This window comes from Garra rufa, chromosome 7 (assembly GCF_049309525.1).
Source record: "Garra rufa chromosome 7, GarRuf1.0, whole genome shotgun sequence".
NCBI classification, from domain to species: domain Eukaryota; kingdom Metazoa; phylum Chordata; class Actinopteri; order Cypriniformes; family Cyprinidae; genus Garra; species Garra rufa.
Genome location: NC_133367.1, coordinates 33,086,719 through 33,105,709, shown reverse-complemented (window position 1 = coordinate 33,105,709; position 18,991 = coordinate 33,086,719). Strand labels below are relative to the sequence as shown.

Genomic DNA, 18,991 nt, shown 5'->3' with positions numbered 1-18,991 from the left:
CTTGTTTGTCCTGAACAGTTAAACTGCCTGCTGTTCTTCAGAAAAATCCTTCAGGTCCCACAAATTCTTTGGTTTTTCAGCATTTTTTGTGTATTTGAACCCTTTACAACAATGACTGTATGATTTTGAGATCCATCTTTTTACACAGAGGACAACTAAAGGACTCAAATGCAACAATTACAGAAGTTTCAAACACTCACTGAGCAGGGCTTAAGAAGAAAACACGATGCTTTGAGAGCAAGAGAATGAAGATGAGTACATTTTTCTTATTAATGCGCCTAAGTATCATATTTTTTCATCTATTATTGCCCTTCAGAAGCTACAGAAGATACTCACATTTCCCAGATTTACCCTGAGCTTCTTCTAAATCGTTTTTCCTTCTGAAGCATCAGTGAGCGTTTGAACCTTCTGTAATAGTTGCATATGAGTCCCTCAGTTGTCCTCAGTGTGAATAGATGGATCTCAAAATCATACAGTCATTGTTGGAAAGGGTTCAAATACTCAAAAATGCTGAAAAACCAAAGAATTTGTGGGACCTGAAGGATTTTTCTGAAGAACATCGGGCAGTTTAACTGTTCAGGACAAACAAGGGACTCATGAACAACTATCACTAAACAAAAAAACACAGCTGTGGATCATTCAGGTAACAACACAGTATTAAGAATCAAGGGGTGTGTAAACTTTTGAACATGGTCATTTTTATAAATTCAACTTTTTTTGTGGACTATATGTAAACATCTTATATGTGAAATATTTTATTCAGGTCAGTGCTAAATTAAAAAATAACTAACATTCTGACATTATTGTAGTAAATTACATACTGCACAATAAGAAACAAAAAAAAAAAAGTAAAACCAATCCATTTCACTTGATGTTTTATTGATATGACATTTACATAAAATACATTTTTGTTATAAGAGGACAGTCATGAGTACATTATATCGATCATGATTATCATGACACATTATGAATACATATACTTCCATCTCTGAAAAAGTTCAGCTTGTTTGATACATCTTAAGGCATTAGACAAATTTAGCAGATTTCCTCGCTCCTCGCTCTTCACTTTAAGATCCTCAAACACAGTATTTCCAGAAACAGGCTAAAAGTAAAACAGAAAACATTTACATCTGTATATATGCAATTGAAAGACATTATATCTGTTCATAAAGTACACTCACCATCATCTCTTTTGCTGGTCATCGACCTTTCTTTTTCTATTGCGTTTGACACCAACTTCCTTTCCGTATTTAGCTCCTCTTGAAGAGCAGCAAGCTGAAACATCAAGCCGAAAATTAGCTTTCGTAATAATATATTTAATGAAAGTAGAAATGACTCAAATTAAACATACCTCCTGCAGCTCTGCAATTTTTCTGGCCAGCTCGAATCCTACGATTGAGGAAGAACATTACCAAGTGCAGGTTTGTGGATTATAAAATGCTTTGAAAATTCATTTATTTGTGCATATACATAAGACAGCGCATATATTCACCTATTACATCTTTTTCCTGAACAGGCATGATGTTTTTCCGTAGCAGAAATGCCAAAATCTGGTTCTGGATGTCTGAATCATCCTTTGAGTGGAAAACCTGGTTGACTAAAAATGAAAACATCCATTTCAGCTCACAATTGGCTATTTAAGATACAATGTATACATCAAATTAGAGGTTTGCACTCACCTGGACTTGCAAGGCTTCTTGTATGAACGTTGAGAGCACCGATCAGAAGTAAAAAAGCAAGTCGTGGGAGAAGACTTCCTGAGGATGGTCTGTCCATGGCACTGAGGGAATGATCTCGGTGCGTATTTGCTCCTGCCCGACTGAAGGCTCTTCTGCGGGAGGCTCATCAGGTGGGATACTTTTAATCAGACGCGAGGATGTGTCATCGCTGTAAATCAAAAGTGTGACGGTGTACGCTCTGTATCTAAAATAGGGTCCGTGACAGCTGGGACTGATGTTCTGACGTGGTCTCAGGGCCAACGACGGGCAATCAATCAGCGGCGGTGTATGTTAGGACAAGAGTAAATCACCGGCGCCACTGGGTATCATTCATCTGTGGATGGTAAAATGTTCTTGGCATTCTTGTTTTAATTTAACTAAGAGTTTATGTGAGTCAGTGACTGGAATAACAAGAAACGGTATGATGATGGGTGTATGGTATAATGTCATTCTGGTGGCTTTTTCATCTGGTAGAAACTCCAGGTGGGTTGAGATCCATTTTCATAATTAAAAATATTTTTGGTGAGTTTTTTCTCTATTATAGATATTTTTTATTTTGTAACATCAGTGATATAATTCCAACATAACTACAATTAAATATTTCTTTAAAATAATGATCATTTTTCAAATTATTATTCAATTATTGTACTGAGATACTCTACTGCATATTTAACATAAAAATGATTTTCTTTTGTTATTTAAAGTTTGGAAGTAAGGTACAAGGCATTGTCCATCTGATAGAAAACTGCATTCAAATCTGAAAAATGAATTACAAAATGAATGAATTATGTATTATTGTGTTCAAACAAGATTTAAGTTTAGTTTATATTTAGGTTTATTTTATTTTCTATTTGTTATATTATTTTTTACTTTTTTTTTCTAATCATTACGTTCTTGACGTAATAATAACAATAATAACGTTTCTTAAATATGCTAATAAAATTTCTTACAAATAAAAATAAAGAATATTTCATCAAATATTGCACTACCATCAAACATTTTGTTGTTATAGCACTGATTTTTTAAGGAAAACTTTAGAAGTAAAATCATTTTCATTCGATAGAAACTCCAGTTGCATAAATAAATAAATAAATATTTTAATGAAAGTAAAATATTTTCCAAACTCTAATTGCCAAAATAATAATAATAATAATAAATAAATATTTTTAAATGAAAATTTTAGAGGTAAAATATTTTCCATTCCATAGAAACTCTAATTGCCATAATAATAACAACAACAATAATAATAATAATAAATAAATATTTTTAAATGAAAACTTTAGAGGTAAAATATTTTCCGTTCCATAGAAACTCTAATTGCCATAATAATAACAACAATAATAATAATAATAATAATAAATAAATATTTTTAAATGAAAACTTTAGAGGTAAAATATTTTCCGTTCCATAGAAACTCTAATTGCAATAATAATAATAATAATAATAATAATAATAATAATAATAATAATAATAATTTGTAAGGAAAATTATAGAAGTAAAATATTTTCCACTCGATAGAATTTATAATTGCAAAAATAAATAAATGAATAATAATAATAACAATAATAATAATAATACATACATACATACATAAATCCATACATACATAAAAATAATAATTAATAATAATAATAAACATTTTTAGAGGAAATATTTTCCATTCGATAGAATCTCTCATTGAAAAAATAAATTAATAATAATAATAATAATACTATTACATACATAATAATATAATAATTATAAATAAATACAAATTAATAATAATAATATTTATTATTATTTTTAAGGAAAACTTTAGAAGTAAAATATTTTCCATTCAATAGAATCTGTAATTGCAAAATAAATAAATAAAAAATTATTGAAATACATTTTATAATTATCATTTATCAGATTTTATCAGAGTTTTTATTTTATTTTTATGGGTTATTTTAGCTTTTAATCCTTTTTACAATTCAAATAACATTAATGTCATAGTAATAATAATTTTAAAGAAAAACATTTTCTATTCTATTTTCTGTAGAAACTCTAAATGCATAAATAAATAATATTTTTTAAATGATAAATTTAGATGTAAAATATTTTCCATTTCATAAAAACTCTAAATGCATAAATAAATAATATTTTTTAAATGATAAATTTAGATGTAAAATATTTTCCATTTCATAAAAACTCTAAATGCATAAATAAATAATATTTTTAAATGATAAATTTAGATGTAAAATATTTTCCATTTGGTAGAAACTCTAAATGCATAAATAAATAAATAATACATTTTAAGGAAAACTTTAGAAGTAAAATATTTTAATAGTATAAATAATAATAATAATATTATCACATATATATAAAAATAATAATTATTATTAATTAATAAATAAATAAATTGGTAAATTAATAATAATTAATAATAATGATAATTAATAATGATGATAATAATAATATTTATTATTTATTATTGTTATTGTTATTATTATTATATTTAAGGAAAACTTCAGAAGCAAAATATTTTCCATTCGGTAGAATCTCTAATTGGAAAAAATAATTAATTAATTAAAATAATTGAAATACATTTGATAATCATCATTTATCAAATGTTATATGAGTTTTTATTTTTTAGGGGTTATTTTAGTTTTTATTCCTTTTTGCAATTCACATAGCATTAATGTTATACTACTACTACTACTACTGCTGCTAATAATAATAATAATAGTACATAATTCATCAACTAATATACGCTCTTGGCTATATATATATATATATATATATATATATATATATATATATATATAATATTTGTAATATTTAATAATTTTTTATAGTAACATATTTACATTGTAGTTAGAAATGTAATTTACATTTATATTATAGTTATACATAAAGCTGGGTGGATTGTAATCCGTTACTAATTCCAAATTACATGACAAAAAATGTAATTAGTAACGTAATCCATTACATTAAACACTTTTACATTACTTTTGACCAAACTCGTTTATCACGTTGCTTTCAATAGGATAATCCTGTAGCACATTGATATAAAAAAATACAGTCTACGAAAATATATTCCGTTCATTGTTATTAACAACATGAGGTGCATTAAACATAACAAAATCAATAATAACGTCAAATAACATCAATCAAAATAAAACACTTACTAATAAAAATTAATATTTTATGTTCACTGCTAGTTTATTGCCATTGTGTGAATATTATGTAATCATGTAAATAAAAAAGTAACTACCGGTAGTCTGATTATGAGTTTTTTTAAATGTAATGTAATTGTAATCTGATTACAGCAGATTACATGTAAAAATTTACTACCCAGCTCTTGCTATGCATAATTTTAATAGGCTACTTTGAAATCGCAGAGACTGACCTGCATTTTCCAAAACCAAAAGAGTTATAAAGAAACGAATAGGCTAATCTTAAGAGTGTTTATAGTGACCTTAAAAAATAAAATACCGACCATAACCGGGTTTTTAAATATGTACACAACGTTCAGGTACTTCTGACAGATGTCAACTCAAAGGAATTCGAGGACTGCGCAGGTTCAGTGGGTGTGTTTGCTCGCGTGTGCGCGCTTCCCTGCGTGCCAGAATGTGAGCGCGTGCGTGCGTGGCTTGTCCCGCCCTGCCATCCGTAGCAAACCGTAGCTCAGCTTTTCCTTCGTGTTTTGTGTATGTGTGCGTCTGTGTGTGTGAGCTCACAATATTCATCTGCTGAGGGTACAGAGGGAGGGACGGACAGAAACCTCGGCTGGCGACAGAAACCAATCAGAGGGACACATTAGCGAAGACATCGATCGGGATTTATTTATCTGACGGAAACCGCCATCAGTCTGTCAAACAATAACCTTCAGAAACCCCCGAGAAATATTAAGCGCCGACGACATGGCTGATTTTAGTATTGATCAGAACAACCTGCCTGGTGTAAAAGAGGGTGAGTGAAGAAGAAGAAGAAGAAGATGATGGTGCGCCTGCATTTTGAGGCATTCATTGTGTGTGTGTGTGTGTGTGTGTGTGTGTGTGTGTGTGTGTGTGTGTGTGTGTGTGTGTTAACGTTACTGCGTTAAAACGATGGCCGCTCAGGTGATTCAAAACAACCAAAAAAAGCTTAAATATGATTACATTGTGGTGGGTTGTAAAGGTAAAATGCTATTTTGACTGTCAACAAATTGGTTGCCTTTCATACCACGTACGGAAATATTTACTGAAGGGAAAAGTCAAACACAGCCGTTGAATTCGCTCTAACGTTACTGAAAAACGCCTCTATTAATATATCTGATATAGAAAGAGAAAGCGAATCAATTCGGGCCTGTTTTACCTCAAATATCATGAAATAGTTGCTGTGTGTGTGTGTGTGTGTGGTTAGTTAGCAGTGTGAATGCTGGCACATGGGTTGTGAGATGAAATCATGAAAATCCTCTGCATACTGAAGATGACTGTGGTGCAACACAAGCTGTTGATGGCTGGTCGTGTTATTGTTGAAAAAAGCTAGCTCTGCAGGATTTCCAACCACTAGTTTTAACCTTATTTAATGCAGACCCTGTCATTTCTGCCCCAAATCCACTTTGTGATAGTATCTGAGGTTCAGGTTGAGTTATTGGCCTGAAACTGAAATTCAGAAACCAGTAGCCACTTGGGCGCCAAATGTGAGTTATGTAAGATATTTCAAGGAATGTTGGTAACTAAACAGTTGCTGGTAGATACTGACATTCATAGTATGGGAAATATGCTATGCAAGTCACGTTACCGTTAACGGTTTGGTTAGTTGGGAAGTTTCGATGTGTTCAAAGTTAAGTACTTTTCATTCATTTCCTTTTCAGTAAAAAAAATCAGTAATACTAGCAAATTGGGACTCAAACATTGGTTTCTAGAAGAGCTGGGTAAGAATTGATTACATGTAACCTTGAAATATAGAATCAGATTGAAAAAATCTTGTACTTGTAATTAGATTAAATTATGTTTTAACCCTTGTGCGACGTTATGGACATTTTTGTCCATTTCAGTTTTGTTTTTTTTTGTTATAAGTGTGCCTGTGTTAATGCCAACTGCATACATTTTGGCTCAGGTGTTTATTTTTATTGAAATTTTAACATTTCACCAATGAATTTTACCCTCCGTACAAAAAAGACTCACACTCAGGACCTTAAGGACAAGAACGTCCACATTGAAACCCAGGGCCATTTGACTATAAAATGATGCAATATTTGCTAATAGTCATTCATGCTATCGACAAGGCTTTAAATTTTAAATTTTTACCATTTTTTAATAGATTGTGCCCTTTTTTAAATTTGGCATATACATTTTTTTTTTTTTTTTAAATCTTACACTACATAAAAATATAAATGCCTCAAAATCAATGTTGTTGTTCTTCACTGACACACCCAAGAATCGAAAAAGCAAAGCAAAAAAATTCTGCTCAGCATGGAAATTTTTCATAAAAAAACATGTGGCATTTTGTAAACAAACCAAAATTTAAAGGGTTACAATTCTAAAAATGAATGAATGTTTGGTATCTATGGATAGAACAGATGCTGGTTAAAAAATTGACATTAGTGAAAGTGAAAAAAAATATTAATAATTTTTATGACAGTTCTTGTTTGGACATGGACATTTTTGTCCATTTTGCTCCAATATGAAACTTTTTTTTTGACGCACAAGGGTTAAAAAAAATACTCGTATTCAGACTACAGTTACTTTTATTATTGATTACGTGATTTCATATTCACACAATAGCAATATTTTATTCATAATTCATTGATTCTCCCAACTTCTTTTTTCCCGCCTTTTAAATGTTCCTCTCTAAAATAGCCTAAACTCATAAACTCCCTGCAGTTCCATTATGAGACCTTGACATTGTGTAATTTCTAACATTTATAATGTCTAATGTTTTTCTTTTCTTTTTTTATATCAATATGCTTCAAGATTATCCAATTTAATCTTAATCTTAATGGAGTTAGGTCTAAAGTAATCTATAAGTAGTCTGATTAGATTACCTGAAATATGTAATTTAATGAATTACATTACTAACCAAAATTTGTGTCAATGTGTTCAAAATGAAGTACTTTTTATTCAGATTCAGTTGTTGGTCTCAATCTGAAATCTGCAATTCTACCTAATTACATTTTAATGGCTTACATTTCTAACTACAATTTTTTCCATGTAATTAGGAATCAGTAATGGACTACAATTTGTAAGTAATCTACCAAGCTCTGGTTTCTAGTTACTTATTTCATATAAAGTAGGTGATTAAGATTTGAGTGCTTTTTAAGGTTTAAAATGAGCTACTTTTTGTTAGGTTTAGTTATTGGTCTGAAGCTGAAATTCAGAAATCAAGTAATTCTAGATAATTGGGGGTCAAATTATGGTTTCTATATATTGTTTTAATGCTAAAAAACACAGTGAAGTCTGTTAGGACCTGTGGGATGGGACAGGTCAAATTCACAATTTTAAGATGTTTGATGCATTCAGACAATTTTCCATTTACTTCAGTTTTTGGTCATAAAACTCGAATAAAAACCAAGTAATTCTGGCAAATTAGGGACCAAATGCAATAATAGAAGTTACTTTAAGTTAAATAGAATCAAGAAGGTTGAGACCTTTTGAAGTGGGACAGGCCAAATTCAGACATTTTAAAGAGTTTGGTGTGTCTAAAATGAGCTACTTTACATTCAAATTCAGTTATTGATCTGAAACTGAATTTCAAAAAACAAGTTTCTCCAGATAACTGGGGACTGAATGTTGGTTTCTGAGTAATCATATACAATAAACAAGTTTAACAGTTAAATACAGTCCAGAAAGTTGAGAGACCAAAAGTGGGACAGGCTAAATTTACAGTTTTAATCTATTCTATTCTAACCTATTCTACTACAATTAAGAAGGCTAAAACCTTTTAAAGTGTGACAGGCCAAATTCAACTTTTAGGGAGTTTGATGCATCTAAAATAGCTACTTTACATTCAAATTCAGTTATTGATCTGAAACTGAATTTCAAACATCCAGTAATTCTAGCTAATTGGGGACCAAATGTTGGTTTTATATAAAAGAAACAAGTTTAACAGTTAAATACAGTCAAGAAAGTTGAGAGACCAAAAGTGGGACAGGCCAAATTTGCAATTTTAAGATGTTTGAAGTTTTTAAAACAAACTATTTTTCATTCAGATTCAGTTTTTGGTCTAAAACTGAAATCCAAAAATCAATTGCGAAGCAAATGTTAGTTTCTTCTTATTTCTTTAATAGAAGTTACTTTAATTTAAATGCAATCAAGAAGGTTAAGACCTCTAAGATGGGACAGACCAAACTTACAGATTTTAAGGAGTTTTTATGCGTCTAAAATGGGCTACTTTACTTTCAAATTCAGATAGGTTCTAGCTAACTGGGAACCAAATGTTGGTTTTATGATAAACTATTTTAACTGTTAAATACAGTCCAGAAAGTTGAGAGCTTTAGAGAGGGATAGGTCAAATTCACAATTTTAAGTTGTTTGATGCATTTCAAACAAACTATTTTTCATTTAGATTCAGGTCTGAAACTGATTCTGGCTAAGTGGGAACCAAATGTTGGTTTCTACTTACTACTTTAACATGCGTCACTTTACCTTAAATACAATCAAGACGTTTAAGACCTTTTAAGGTGGGACAGGTCAAATTTCACACATTTTAAGGAGTTTGATGTGTCTAAAATGAGCTGCTTTACATTCAAAATTAGTTATTGGTCTGAAACTGAATTTCAGACATCAAGTTTTTCCAGATAGTTGGGGACTGAATGTTGGTTTCTGTGTTATTATATAAAATAAACTATTTTAACTGTTCAGTACAGTCCAGAAAGTTGAGAGCTTTAAAGAGCTTTTCAAATTCACAATTTCAAGATGTTTGATGCATTTAAAATGCATTCAGATTCAGTTTTTGGTGTAGAACTGGGACTTGGGAATCAAATGTTGGTTTCTACTTACTTCTATAATAGAAGTTACGTTAACTTTTTAGTTTTAATGTGTCTTAATATAAGTTACTTTACATTCAAATTCAGTTATTGGTCTGAAACTGAATTTCATGATGGGTGCTAGTTATTTAATTAATGTTAAAAGATATTTTACTGAAAAACAGTCAAGAAAGTTGGGAGGCCACATTTTTAATTTTAGGATGTTTGATGCAATTAAAAAAAAAATCATTCAGATTCAGTTTTGGTCTAGAATTATAATTCTGGCTAGTTGGGAACCAAATGTTGGCTTCTACTTATGTCTTTAATAGAAGTTACTTTAGCTTAAATACAATCAGGAAGGTTAAGGCCTTTTGAGGTGGGACGGGCCAAATTCACATATTTTAAGTGAGTTTGATGCATCTAAAGGGCTGCTTTGCATTTGAATTCAGTTATTGGTCTAAAAAATGGAAGCTGAAGTGGGAACATTAAAGTAAGACGTTTAATGCATTTAAAACAAACTATTTTTTCATTCAGATTCAGGTTTTGGTCTAGAACTGAATCAAGTTATTCTAGCTAATTGGGGATTAAATGTTGGTTTTATTTCTTTTAGCTTAAAAACAATCAAGAAGACCTTTGAGATGGAACAAACCAAATTTCACAAATTGTAAAGAGTTTTATATGTCTTAAATGAGCTACTTTACATTCAAATTCAGTTATTGGTCTGAAACTGAATTTCAAAAATCAAGTTATTCCAGATAATTAGGGACTGAATGTTGGTTTCCACTTATTTCTTTAATAGAAATTACTTCAACGTAAGTGCAATCAAGACGGTTAAGACCTCTGAGATGGGACAGAACAAATTCACAAATTTTAATGCATCAAAAATGGGCTGCTTTGCATTCAACTTCAGTTATTAGTCTAAAAAAATGAACGCTGACGTGGGAACGCTGAAGTGGGACTGGCCAAATTTACAGTTTTAAGATGTTTGATGCATTTAAAACAAACTATTTTTCACTCAGATCCAGTTTGCAGTCTAGAAATGAAGTAATTCTGGCTAATTAGGAACAAAATGTTTGTTTCTACTTTTTTCTCAAATATAAGTTACTTCATCATGAATACAATCAAGAATGTGGGACAGGCCAACTTTACAATTTTAAGATGTTTAATGCTTTTAAAACAATCTATTTTTACATTCAGATTCAGGTTTTGGTCTAGAACTGAAGTCCAAGAATCAAGTAATTCTAGCTAATTGGGGACCAAATGTTGGTTTTATTTCTTTAATATAAGTTACTTTAGCTTAAAAACAATCAACAAGACCTTTGAGGTGGAACAAACCAAATTTCACACATTTTAAGGAGTTTTTATGTGTCTTAAATGAGCTACTTTACATTCAAATTCAGTTGTTGGTCTGAAACTGAATTTCAAAAAACAAGTTATTCCAGATAATTAGGGACTGAATGTTGGTTTCTGCTTCTTTATTTAATAGAACTTTAACTTAAATACAATCAAGAAGGTTACGACCTCTGAGATGTGACAGAACAAATTCAGTTGTTGGTCTTATTTTACAGTTTTAAGATGTTTTATGCATTTAAAACAATCTATTTTTATTCAGATTCAGTTTGGGGTCTAGAAATGAAGTAATTCTGACTAGCTGGGAACAAAAAGTTGGTTTCTACGTTTTTCTTTAATATAAGTTGATTGAACTTAAATACAATCAAGAAGGTTAAAACCTCTTTAAGATTCACAAATTTAAAGCAGTTTTTATTGGTCTAAAATGAGCTACTTTAAAATGTACTGAATTTCAAACATCAAGTAAGTCGAGTTAATTGAACCAAATGTTGGTTTTACATAAAATAAACAATTCTAACTGTTAAATACGATGCAGAATGTTGGGAACGCTAAAGTGGGACAGTCCAAATTCACATTTTGAAGACATTTGGGGCCTACCTTTGTGCTAGATTCAATTTATAGTGGGTAATATCGTTTACCAAACACATTTTATTAGTTCTTTTGGCCAACAAAGTGTCCCTTGTTTGTGAAGAGTGGTCATTAGACTCTGCATTTGCTGGTCACAAGATGCAAGCCTCGTGAATCATTGAACCCATTTAGGATATTTATTACTCGGATATACAAGTCCAAAAGTTTAGTGAACATGCATTTTAGCAATTAGTTTCCATTTATTTAGATATTTTATCCCCATGATGTTTTGCGTAAAAGCCTCGGCTGTAAGCTAGAGAACATACCGCTTCAAAGTTTGCGCATGTTTATATGAAAAAGGATCTGGTCAGGGTGAAGACGAGCAGCGTACCACATTTCTCACACATGACATGAGTTTCTGTTTGTTTCTCCTTGAAGAATGTCCTTGTGGTTTCTGTTCTCAGTCGTTTCTATGTGTGGATTCAGCATTTTGTTGTTGTGTTGCAGCTGCTCTCTGCTCGTGGAGACAGACTTAGGGATGTTTGCCTGGAAAATGTGCAGGCTTAAAAAATTTGTGCTGTTTTTGCTGCCTAGCTAAGACCTCCTGGGATGTGTTCAGCGTTGGTTTTGTATTTGCTTTGGAGAGCTTTCAGCTTTTCCTTGTCTTTCTTGTTTGCCAGTCGCTGCCTGGGTGCTGCTTTGTAGCGCCTTGAGGATCATTCGCAATGAATCAGACGTTTTAATTGATGTCATACTGTTTGTGTCACTTTAGGCTGTGTTTATTTCCTGCTGTGTAATCACCCACAAGTTTTTAATATTAGGAGGAAGATTCACCAGCCTGTTGTTTTTGTAAAAATGCTTCATGCCAGAAACATGTTTTATTAGATTGTCCTGGGTGGAATCCAGTCATAAAAATGCAATTTACTGTATAACGCGGAATGACATGGAATTTGCTGAATTTTGGATGAATAAATCAAAAGTAGAAAATATAACTTAATATGGACGTGCCAATATAATACATGAGCACATCATTTCTAGAACTGCTCTGAGACTCACTCACATGAGCATTTTGCAGATTCTTTTGAGAAAAGCTATCATTATGAAGGTCCTCACAGCAACACGCCAAATAAAAGTTTGGTTTAACTTGAAGAAATTGTGACAGAAATATATTACTTAATGTAATGATAGTAGTACTAACGATAAAGTTGTTATTAAAACAATTTTTTTAAGAATATTTACCAGAGAAATTATTTATCAGAAAATTGTAAATGCACAACACAGTGTTTCTAAAAAAAAAAGCTATAAATAAATAAAATATCAAATTATATATTTTTTAAATCAATTAATTAGAGATTATTTTGATTATTCAAATTTAATGAAACCATTCAAATGGAATCCAAACAATTAATAGAAAACAGAAAGTATTTCAAACAGCCTTAATGTAATTTGTAAAAAAAAAAAAAATTAATTAATTGCTGTTAAATTGTTTGAATTTCATGATTTTAATTAATTAAACATGCTTTTTGTTTTTTTGTTTTTTAAATTTAACCATTAAAACAGAGTCTAAAAAATGTAAATGAAAAAACAAAACCACGGAGTCCAGACAAATTCTGAAAAAAAATAAAACGGAATTTGTGAAAAAATAAACGCAGGCCTAAAAAAAAATAATTTGTTTAAATTTTAATAAACTACTGTTGTATGCATTTCATGATTTCAATTAATTAGACATGCTTTTTGATTTTTATTTAACCATTAAAATGTAGAAAAAATAAATATTAAATTAGACATGCTTTTTGATTCATATTTTTTCAATTTAACCTTTAAAAAAATGGAATCCAGAAAAATTTTAAAGGGGGCGGGGTATATTATATGAATTTCATATGGCCAGTTTAACCCAGTTTTTTTTTTTTCACTTTGGAAGACATTTTTTTTAACAAGGTTAAACCAAATATAATTTTAAAATAACTGTACAAATCTAATAGAATTTGCCATTAATTTTTCTCTGCATGAATGGCACGGAAATAATAGATTGAGTTCATGTGGTAATCTAATATTTTGAAGTGGAAAATAGTGTTTTTATAGTGTTTTCAATCAAATTGCCTAAAAGTGACAGTAAAAACATTTAAAATACTTTTAAAACAAAGACAAAACAACAACAAAAACAAAGACAAAACAACAGAATCCAGAAAACTTCAAACGGAATTTGGGGGGGGAAAAAAAAGAAACAAAGAAACATAATTTAGGAAAAAAATAAACGTATTTCATAAGACCTTAAAAATTGACTATTTGTTGAACTTTTAATAAACTGCTGTTAAATTGTATGCATTCAATGATTTCAATTATTTACACATGCTTTTTGATTAATATATTTTTTTAATTTAATCATTAAAAAAAAATGGAATCCAGAAAAATAAAAAAAGAATGCACTGAATGCACATGTGGTAATCTAATATTTTGAAATGGAAAATAGTGTTTTTAATCAAATTGCCAAAAAGTGACAGTAAAAACATTTAAAAGACTTTCTAAAAATGATATTTAATTTCAAATGCCATTCTTTTGAACTTCCTATTCATCAAAAGAATCCTGAAAAAAATAAAATAAATAATTAATTAAATAAATAAATCTCACAGTTAAATCAGCACAACTGTTTTCAATATGAATAATAATAATAGTTTCTTGAGCAAAAAATCAGCACATTAGAATGATTTTTGAAGGATCATGTGACATTGAAGAATGCAGTAACGATGCTGAAAATTCAGCTTTAATCACAGAAATAAATTGCCTTTTAATGCATTAAAACTAAATTATTTTTAAAAAAATAGTATATAATATACTAAAAATAGTATATTATATTTGAGTATATTTTAATAAAATAGTATATTAAAAATATTATATTATCTAAAATAGTTTTTATAGTGTAACTGCCTAAAAGTGACAGTAAAGCATTCAAAATACTTTCTAAATAATTTTTTTTATTTCGAATGCCATTATTTTGAACTTCCTATTCATCAAAAGAATCTTGAAAAAAAAATCTCAGTTGAATCAGCACAACTGTTTTCAATATGAATGATAATAATAGTTTCTTAAGCAAAAAAATCAGCATATTAGAATGATTTCTGAAGGATCATGTGACACTGAAGAATGCAGTAACGATGCTGAAAACTCAGCTTTAATCACAGAAATTAGATGTTAAGATGCATTAAAACTATATTACATTATGAACTATAATTATTAAATTGTAATAATATGTCACAATAAAACAGAAACCTTGACCGAATAAATGCATCTTAGGTTAGCGAAAAGAGACTTTTAAAAGATTAAGCTTAATCTTAAAAAGCCATTTGTTCAATAAAGCATCTCATTTTTTTCAACATGGCCCATATATATGGTTTACCACTAACGATTTTCATAACGATAAGCCACGCAACTTGCCATATAACCCAAAAAAACTTTCCAGTGCAGATTTTCCAAAACAGGTTGAACAAACTGGCCTCCGAACTCCTAAAATAGACTCCATGGAGAAGGAAATGAAGCCAAAAGTAAATGTACAGTCATCACTAAGATGCTTATTGTCAGAAGAAACATTTCTTGGTTCCTCATGCCAAACGATACTATCAAATAGGGCATTAAAATGTCACAACGTGGCTTCACCAGCCAGTAGGCTGCAAAAAAAAAAAAATGTAAATGTACTTCTTGGTTCCTCATTTATCGCTATGAATATCCTGAAGTCTCAGTTCTGCGGCTCTCCTGTTTAAGATGCTGATCTGCAGCAGATGGACGACGACTTTAAGCACTGATCTGCAGAAGTGGCTTAATCTTAATCTAAACCTCGTCTCGCCCAAGCTAAGCATACAGATTAATACGCAAATTAGTATTACGAATAGTTTTCAACATCGCTATCAAACCTGCCACTGAACTGTCTGTTATGGTGTGCGACTGGAGTTTGGTTCTATTAATCACGATCGATTCAGTAGTTGAGTTTTCCTTGCAGGCTGAAATGCAAAGTCGCTTTTATCTGATTTGGGTTATCGGAGCTTGTGTCTGAGGCTTGAGGGCGTTTGTTGTGTTGTGAGTCACGGTGATACATGGATTTCAGCACTTCACCACCTGCGTTATGAAGCGTGTCTAAGCAGCTGGGAGGATGCCAGATGTAGAATCGGGCCTAAATAAAACATTGAAAAGCAGATAAGAGGATGTTAAAGGGCGGATGTGGAGGACAAGGTTTCAGTTTCTCAGGTTATATTTATAAGTGAGGTGATAATGGGCGGTTGTGCTGCAGTTTTTGGTTAATGCAGACCCCGCAGAATTTCCACAGAAATGTTTATCTCGCGCTTGTGGAGCAAACATCCTTCTTTGATGTTTTTGAAAGATGTATTTGAAAGTTAAACTTGGTTTTAAAAGGGTTTTAAATGTGGTCAAGTGCACACACACAGCAGTGAGAAGTGAACAACACACACACACACACACACACACACACACACACATGCATGTTTGTTTTTGTGAATTGTGGGGACATTCCATAGACGTAATGGTTTTTATACTGTACAAACGATATTTGCTATCACCCTACACCTTCCCTACACCTAAACCTAGCCCTCACAGGAGACTGTGCATATCTTTACATTCTCAAAAAAACGTATTCTGTATGATTTATAAGCCTTTTGAAAAGTGGGGACATGGACAATGTCCTCATAAGTCACCCTCTCCTTGTAATACCTATGTCATACCCATGTTATTACACCAATTTGTGTCCTGATATGTCACAAAAACAAACACACACACACACACACACACACACAGTGAACACACACCAGAGCAGTGGGCAGACATCGCTCCAGAGCCTGGGGAGCAACTGGGGGTTCAGTGCCTTGCTCAAGGGCACCTCAGTCATGGTTTTAAAGTGCCCCTATTATGCCATGTTAAAGGTAGTTAATATTGTTGTAATAGTCTCTTAAAACAGGTTTACATGTATGCAAGTTCAAAAAACACTTTAGTTTTCCCCAAAATTAGATTTATTTTTACCCCGTTTCTAAATGATTCGTAAACGACTCGTGTGAAGCAGTTCGAAGAATCAGTCTCTCTAAACCCCTCCTTTCAGTGAGCCCTCACTGCTGTGATTGGTCAGATGGTGCAGTCCTTTTGGATTGGTCTACCGCTTCAGCGCAAAACGAAACGCCCATTGGCATAACTGAATGACAGCTGCGGAGACCTGTTAATGCATAGAAAAGATAGCATCGATTTTACCCTATCAATTCGAGCCGGAGTCTGACGATGAAACTGTTGAAGTGTCACATCGACAAGAAACTGTTTTGCAAGCACGACTGGAGCAGGACGTCTCTCAGTGGGTGTCATATGTTAACTGTGGAAAGTGCTTGCAATTTGCTTTTGTAAGCGAACCGGGCACACCTCTACGTTGTGAACTTCAACACTGTACAATCCATAACACTGCGTTAAGCCATCGTTTATCATTATCATTACTTAAACTAATAAGGCAGACAGACAGTCAAGCTGCATCAATCACAATTTTTAGACTACATTGCACTCACAGCTGAACAACAGAACTACAGAAACGCAAGTTAGCAAGTTACCAAGACATGTGCGGGGTTGTTACACACCATAACGTACACAAAGACGTATTTTGAACGATCGCTAGAAAATACAATTATTAATCATACTTACAGGTAGAAGTTCAGAGGAGCAAGCCGGTCCAAATAAACTGGGCACTGATCCATTTTTTAAAACCAAGCGTTTGGTGAATCTCGCGTTGTAACGTTACTCCCAAAGATTGGAAAAGCAGTCATCAGTAAAATGACGCGAACACAACACAAGATTGGCATTGGACTGCTGAGGTGTTGAAAAAATGAATGTTAACCACTCACTCTTGGTAGTTTCATCTTTCGGAAGGGCATATAAAACAAATTCACTCTCACAGCGCGGGCGTCCTCTTGACATGATGTAATCCACGTGAAAATGGTAGGCCTGCTGTTTGTGGGCGGGCAAGTTGTTCGCGAAATTGAACGTGGGCGGACATTACGCAAATGTGTAGCTCGTGACGTGTGGCCGTTACAGAAAAAAGATTCGAATTGCTGACGACTCGTTTAGGCGAATGTGAGCCGACTCTTTTTTTTGTTAGACAAAAACTTTATTTATAGTGCACTGTCGGCGTCACAACTTTGCAGATAGTTTATGTTCACATACAGCTACATGACACACTACATGAAATATCATATGTGACCCTGGAGCACAAAACCAGTCTTAAGTCGCTGGGGTATATTTGTAGCAATAGCCAAAAATACATTGCATGGGTCAAAATTTTTGATTTTTCTTTTATGCCAAAAATCATTAAGAAATTAAGTAAAGTTCATGTGCCGTGAAGATTTTTTGTAAAATTCCAACTGTAAACATATCAAAATGTAATTTTTGATTTGTAATATGCATTAAGAACCTAATTTGGACAACTTTAAAGGTGATTTTCTCAGGATTTTTGATTTTTTTTTGCATCCTCAGATTTCTGATTTCAAATAGATGTATCTCAGCCAAATATTGTCCTATCCTGACAAACCATATATCAATAGAAAGCTTATTTATTGAGCTTTCATATGATGTATAAATCTCAGTTTTGTCAAATTTAACCTTATGACTGGTTTTGTGGTCCAGGGTCACATATTTGAAAAGGCATAATAGGGGCACTTTAAAGGTTGAAAGAGTGCTGTTCATTCACACTCCCCACCATCAATTCCTGCCGGTGTGGGAATCGAACCGGCAACCTTTGGGTTACAAAGCCCAACTCCCTCACCATTAGGCCATGCTCCCTTTCATTTGTTTTATTTAATTTAATTACATTTAAATGAGTTAATTCATTTATTTTAGATTTTTACCATGAATATAGCCTTTACTGTTCAAATGGATTTAATTTATTTGTAATTTTTCCCCCATCTATATAGCCTTAACTGCTCATATGGATTTTTTTTTTTATTATTTTATCTTTTTATTTTTGCTGGGAATATAGCCTTTACCCTTGTATGTCATTTTTGAAAATGACTTTATATTTTATGTTGCATGAATACACTTTTTTTTTTAACTTTTTTTTTTCTAACATTATTCTTGTCTTTATATATTATTGCCATGAATGAATATAGCCTTTATTGCTCATATGACATTTTTATTTTTACATTTTACTGCTCGTATGGAATTTTTAAAAATATTTTGTATTTTATTTTTGCCAAGAAAATAGCCTTTAAGCTCATATGGCATTTTTTTTATTTATTTTTTTTATCCTTTTACTACTCATATGGAATTTTTTATTATTCCATCTTTTGTTTTTGCCATGAATATAGCCTTTACCGCTCATATGGCATTATTTTATTTTTTTATTTTTTTTTTGCCGTAAACGTAGCCTTTACTGCTCATATGGAAATTTTTTTTTTTTTTTTTTTTTTTTTTT

At 31.6% G+C, this 18,991-nt stretch overlaps 1 protein-coding gene across 1 annotated transcript; it reads right to left on the bottom strand.

Annotated features, from left to right (window-relative positions):
* Window positions 1–938: 938 nt before the first annotated feature.
* On the bottom strand, window positions 939–2,289 carry uts2d (urotensin 2 domain containing). Its single transcript, XM_073843808.1, has 5 exons — window positions 1,680–2,289; window positions 1,493–1,597; window positions 1,352–1,389; window positions 1,182–1,275; window positions 939–1,102 (listed from the first exon to the last, which is right to left on the bottom strand). The coding sequence occupies exons 1-5, from the start codon at window positions 1,774–1,776 to the stop codon at window positions 1,077–1,079; spliced, it is 360 nt and encodes a 119-aa protein (XP_073699909.1). The 5' UTR covers window positions 1,777–2,289; the 3' UTR covers window positions 939–1,076.
* Between the last annotated feature and the right edge of the window lie 16,702 nt (window positions 2,290–18,991).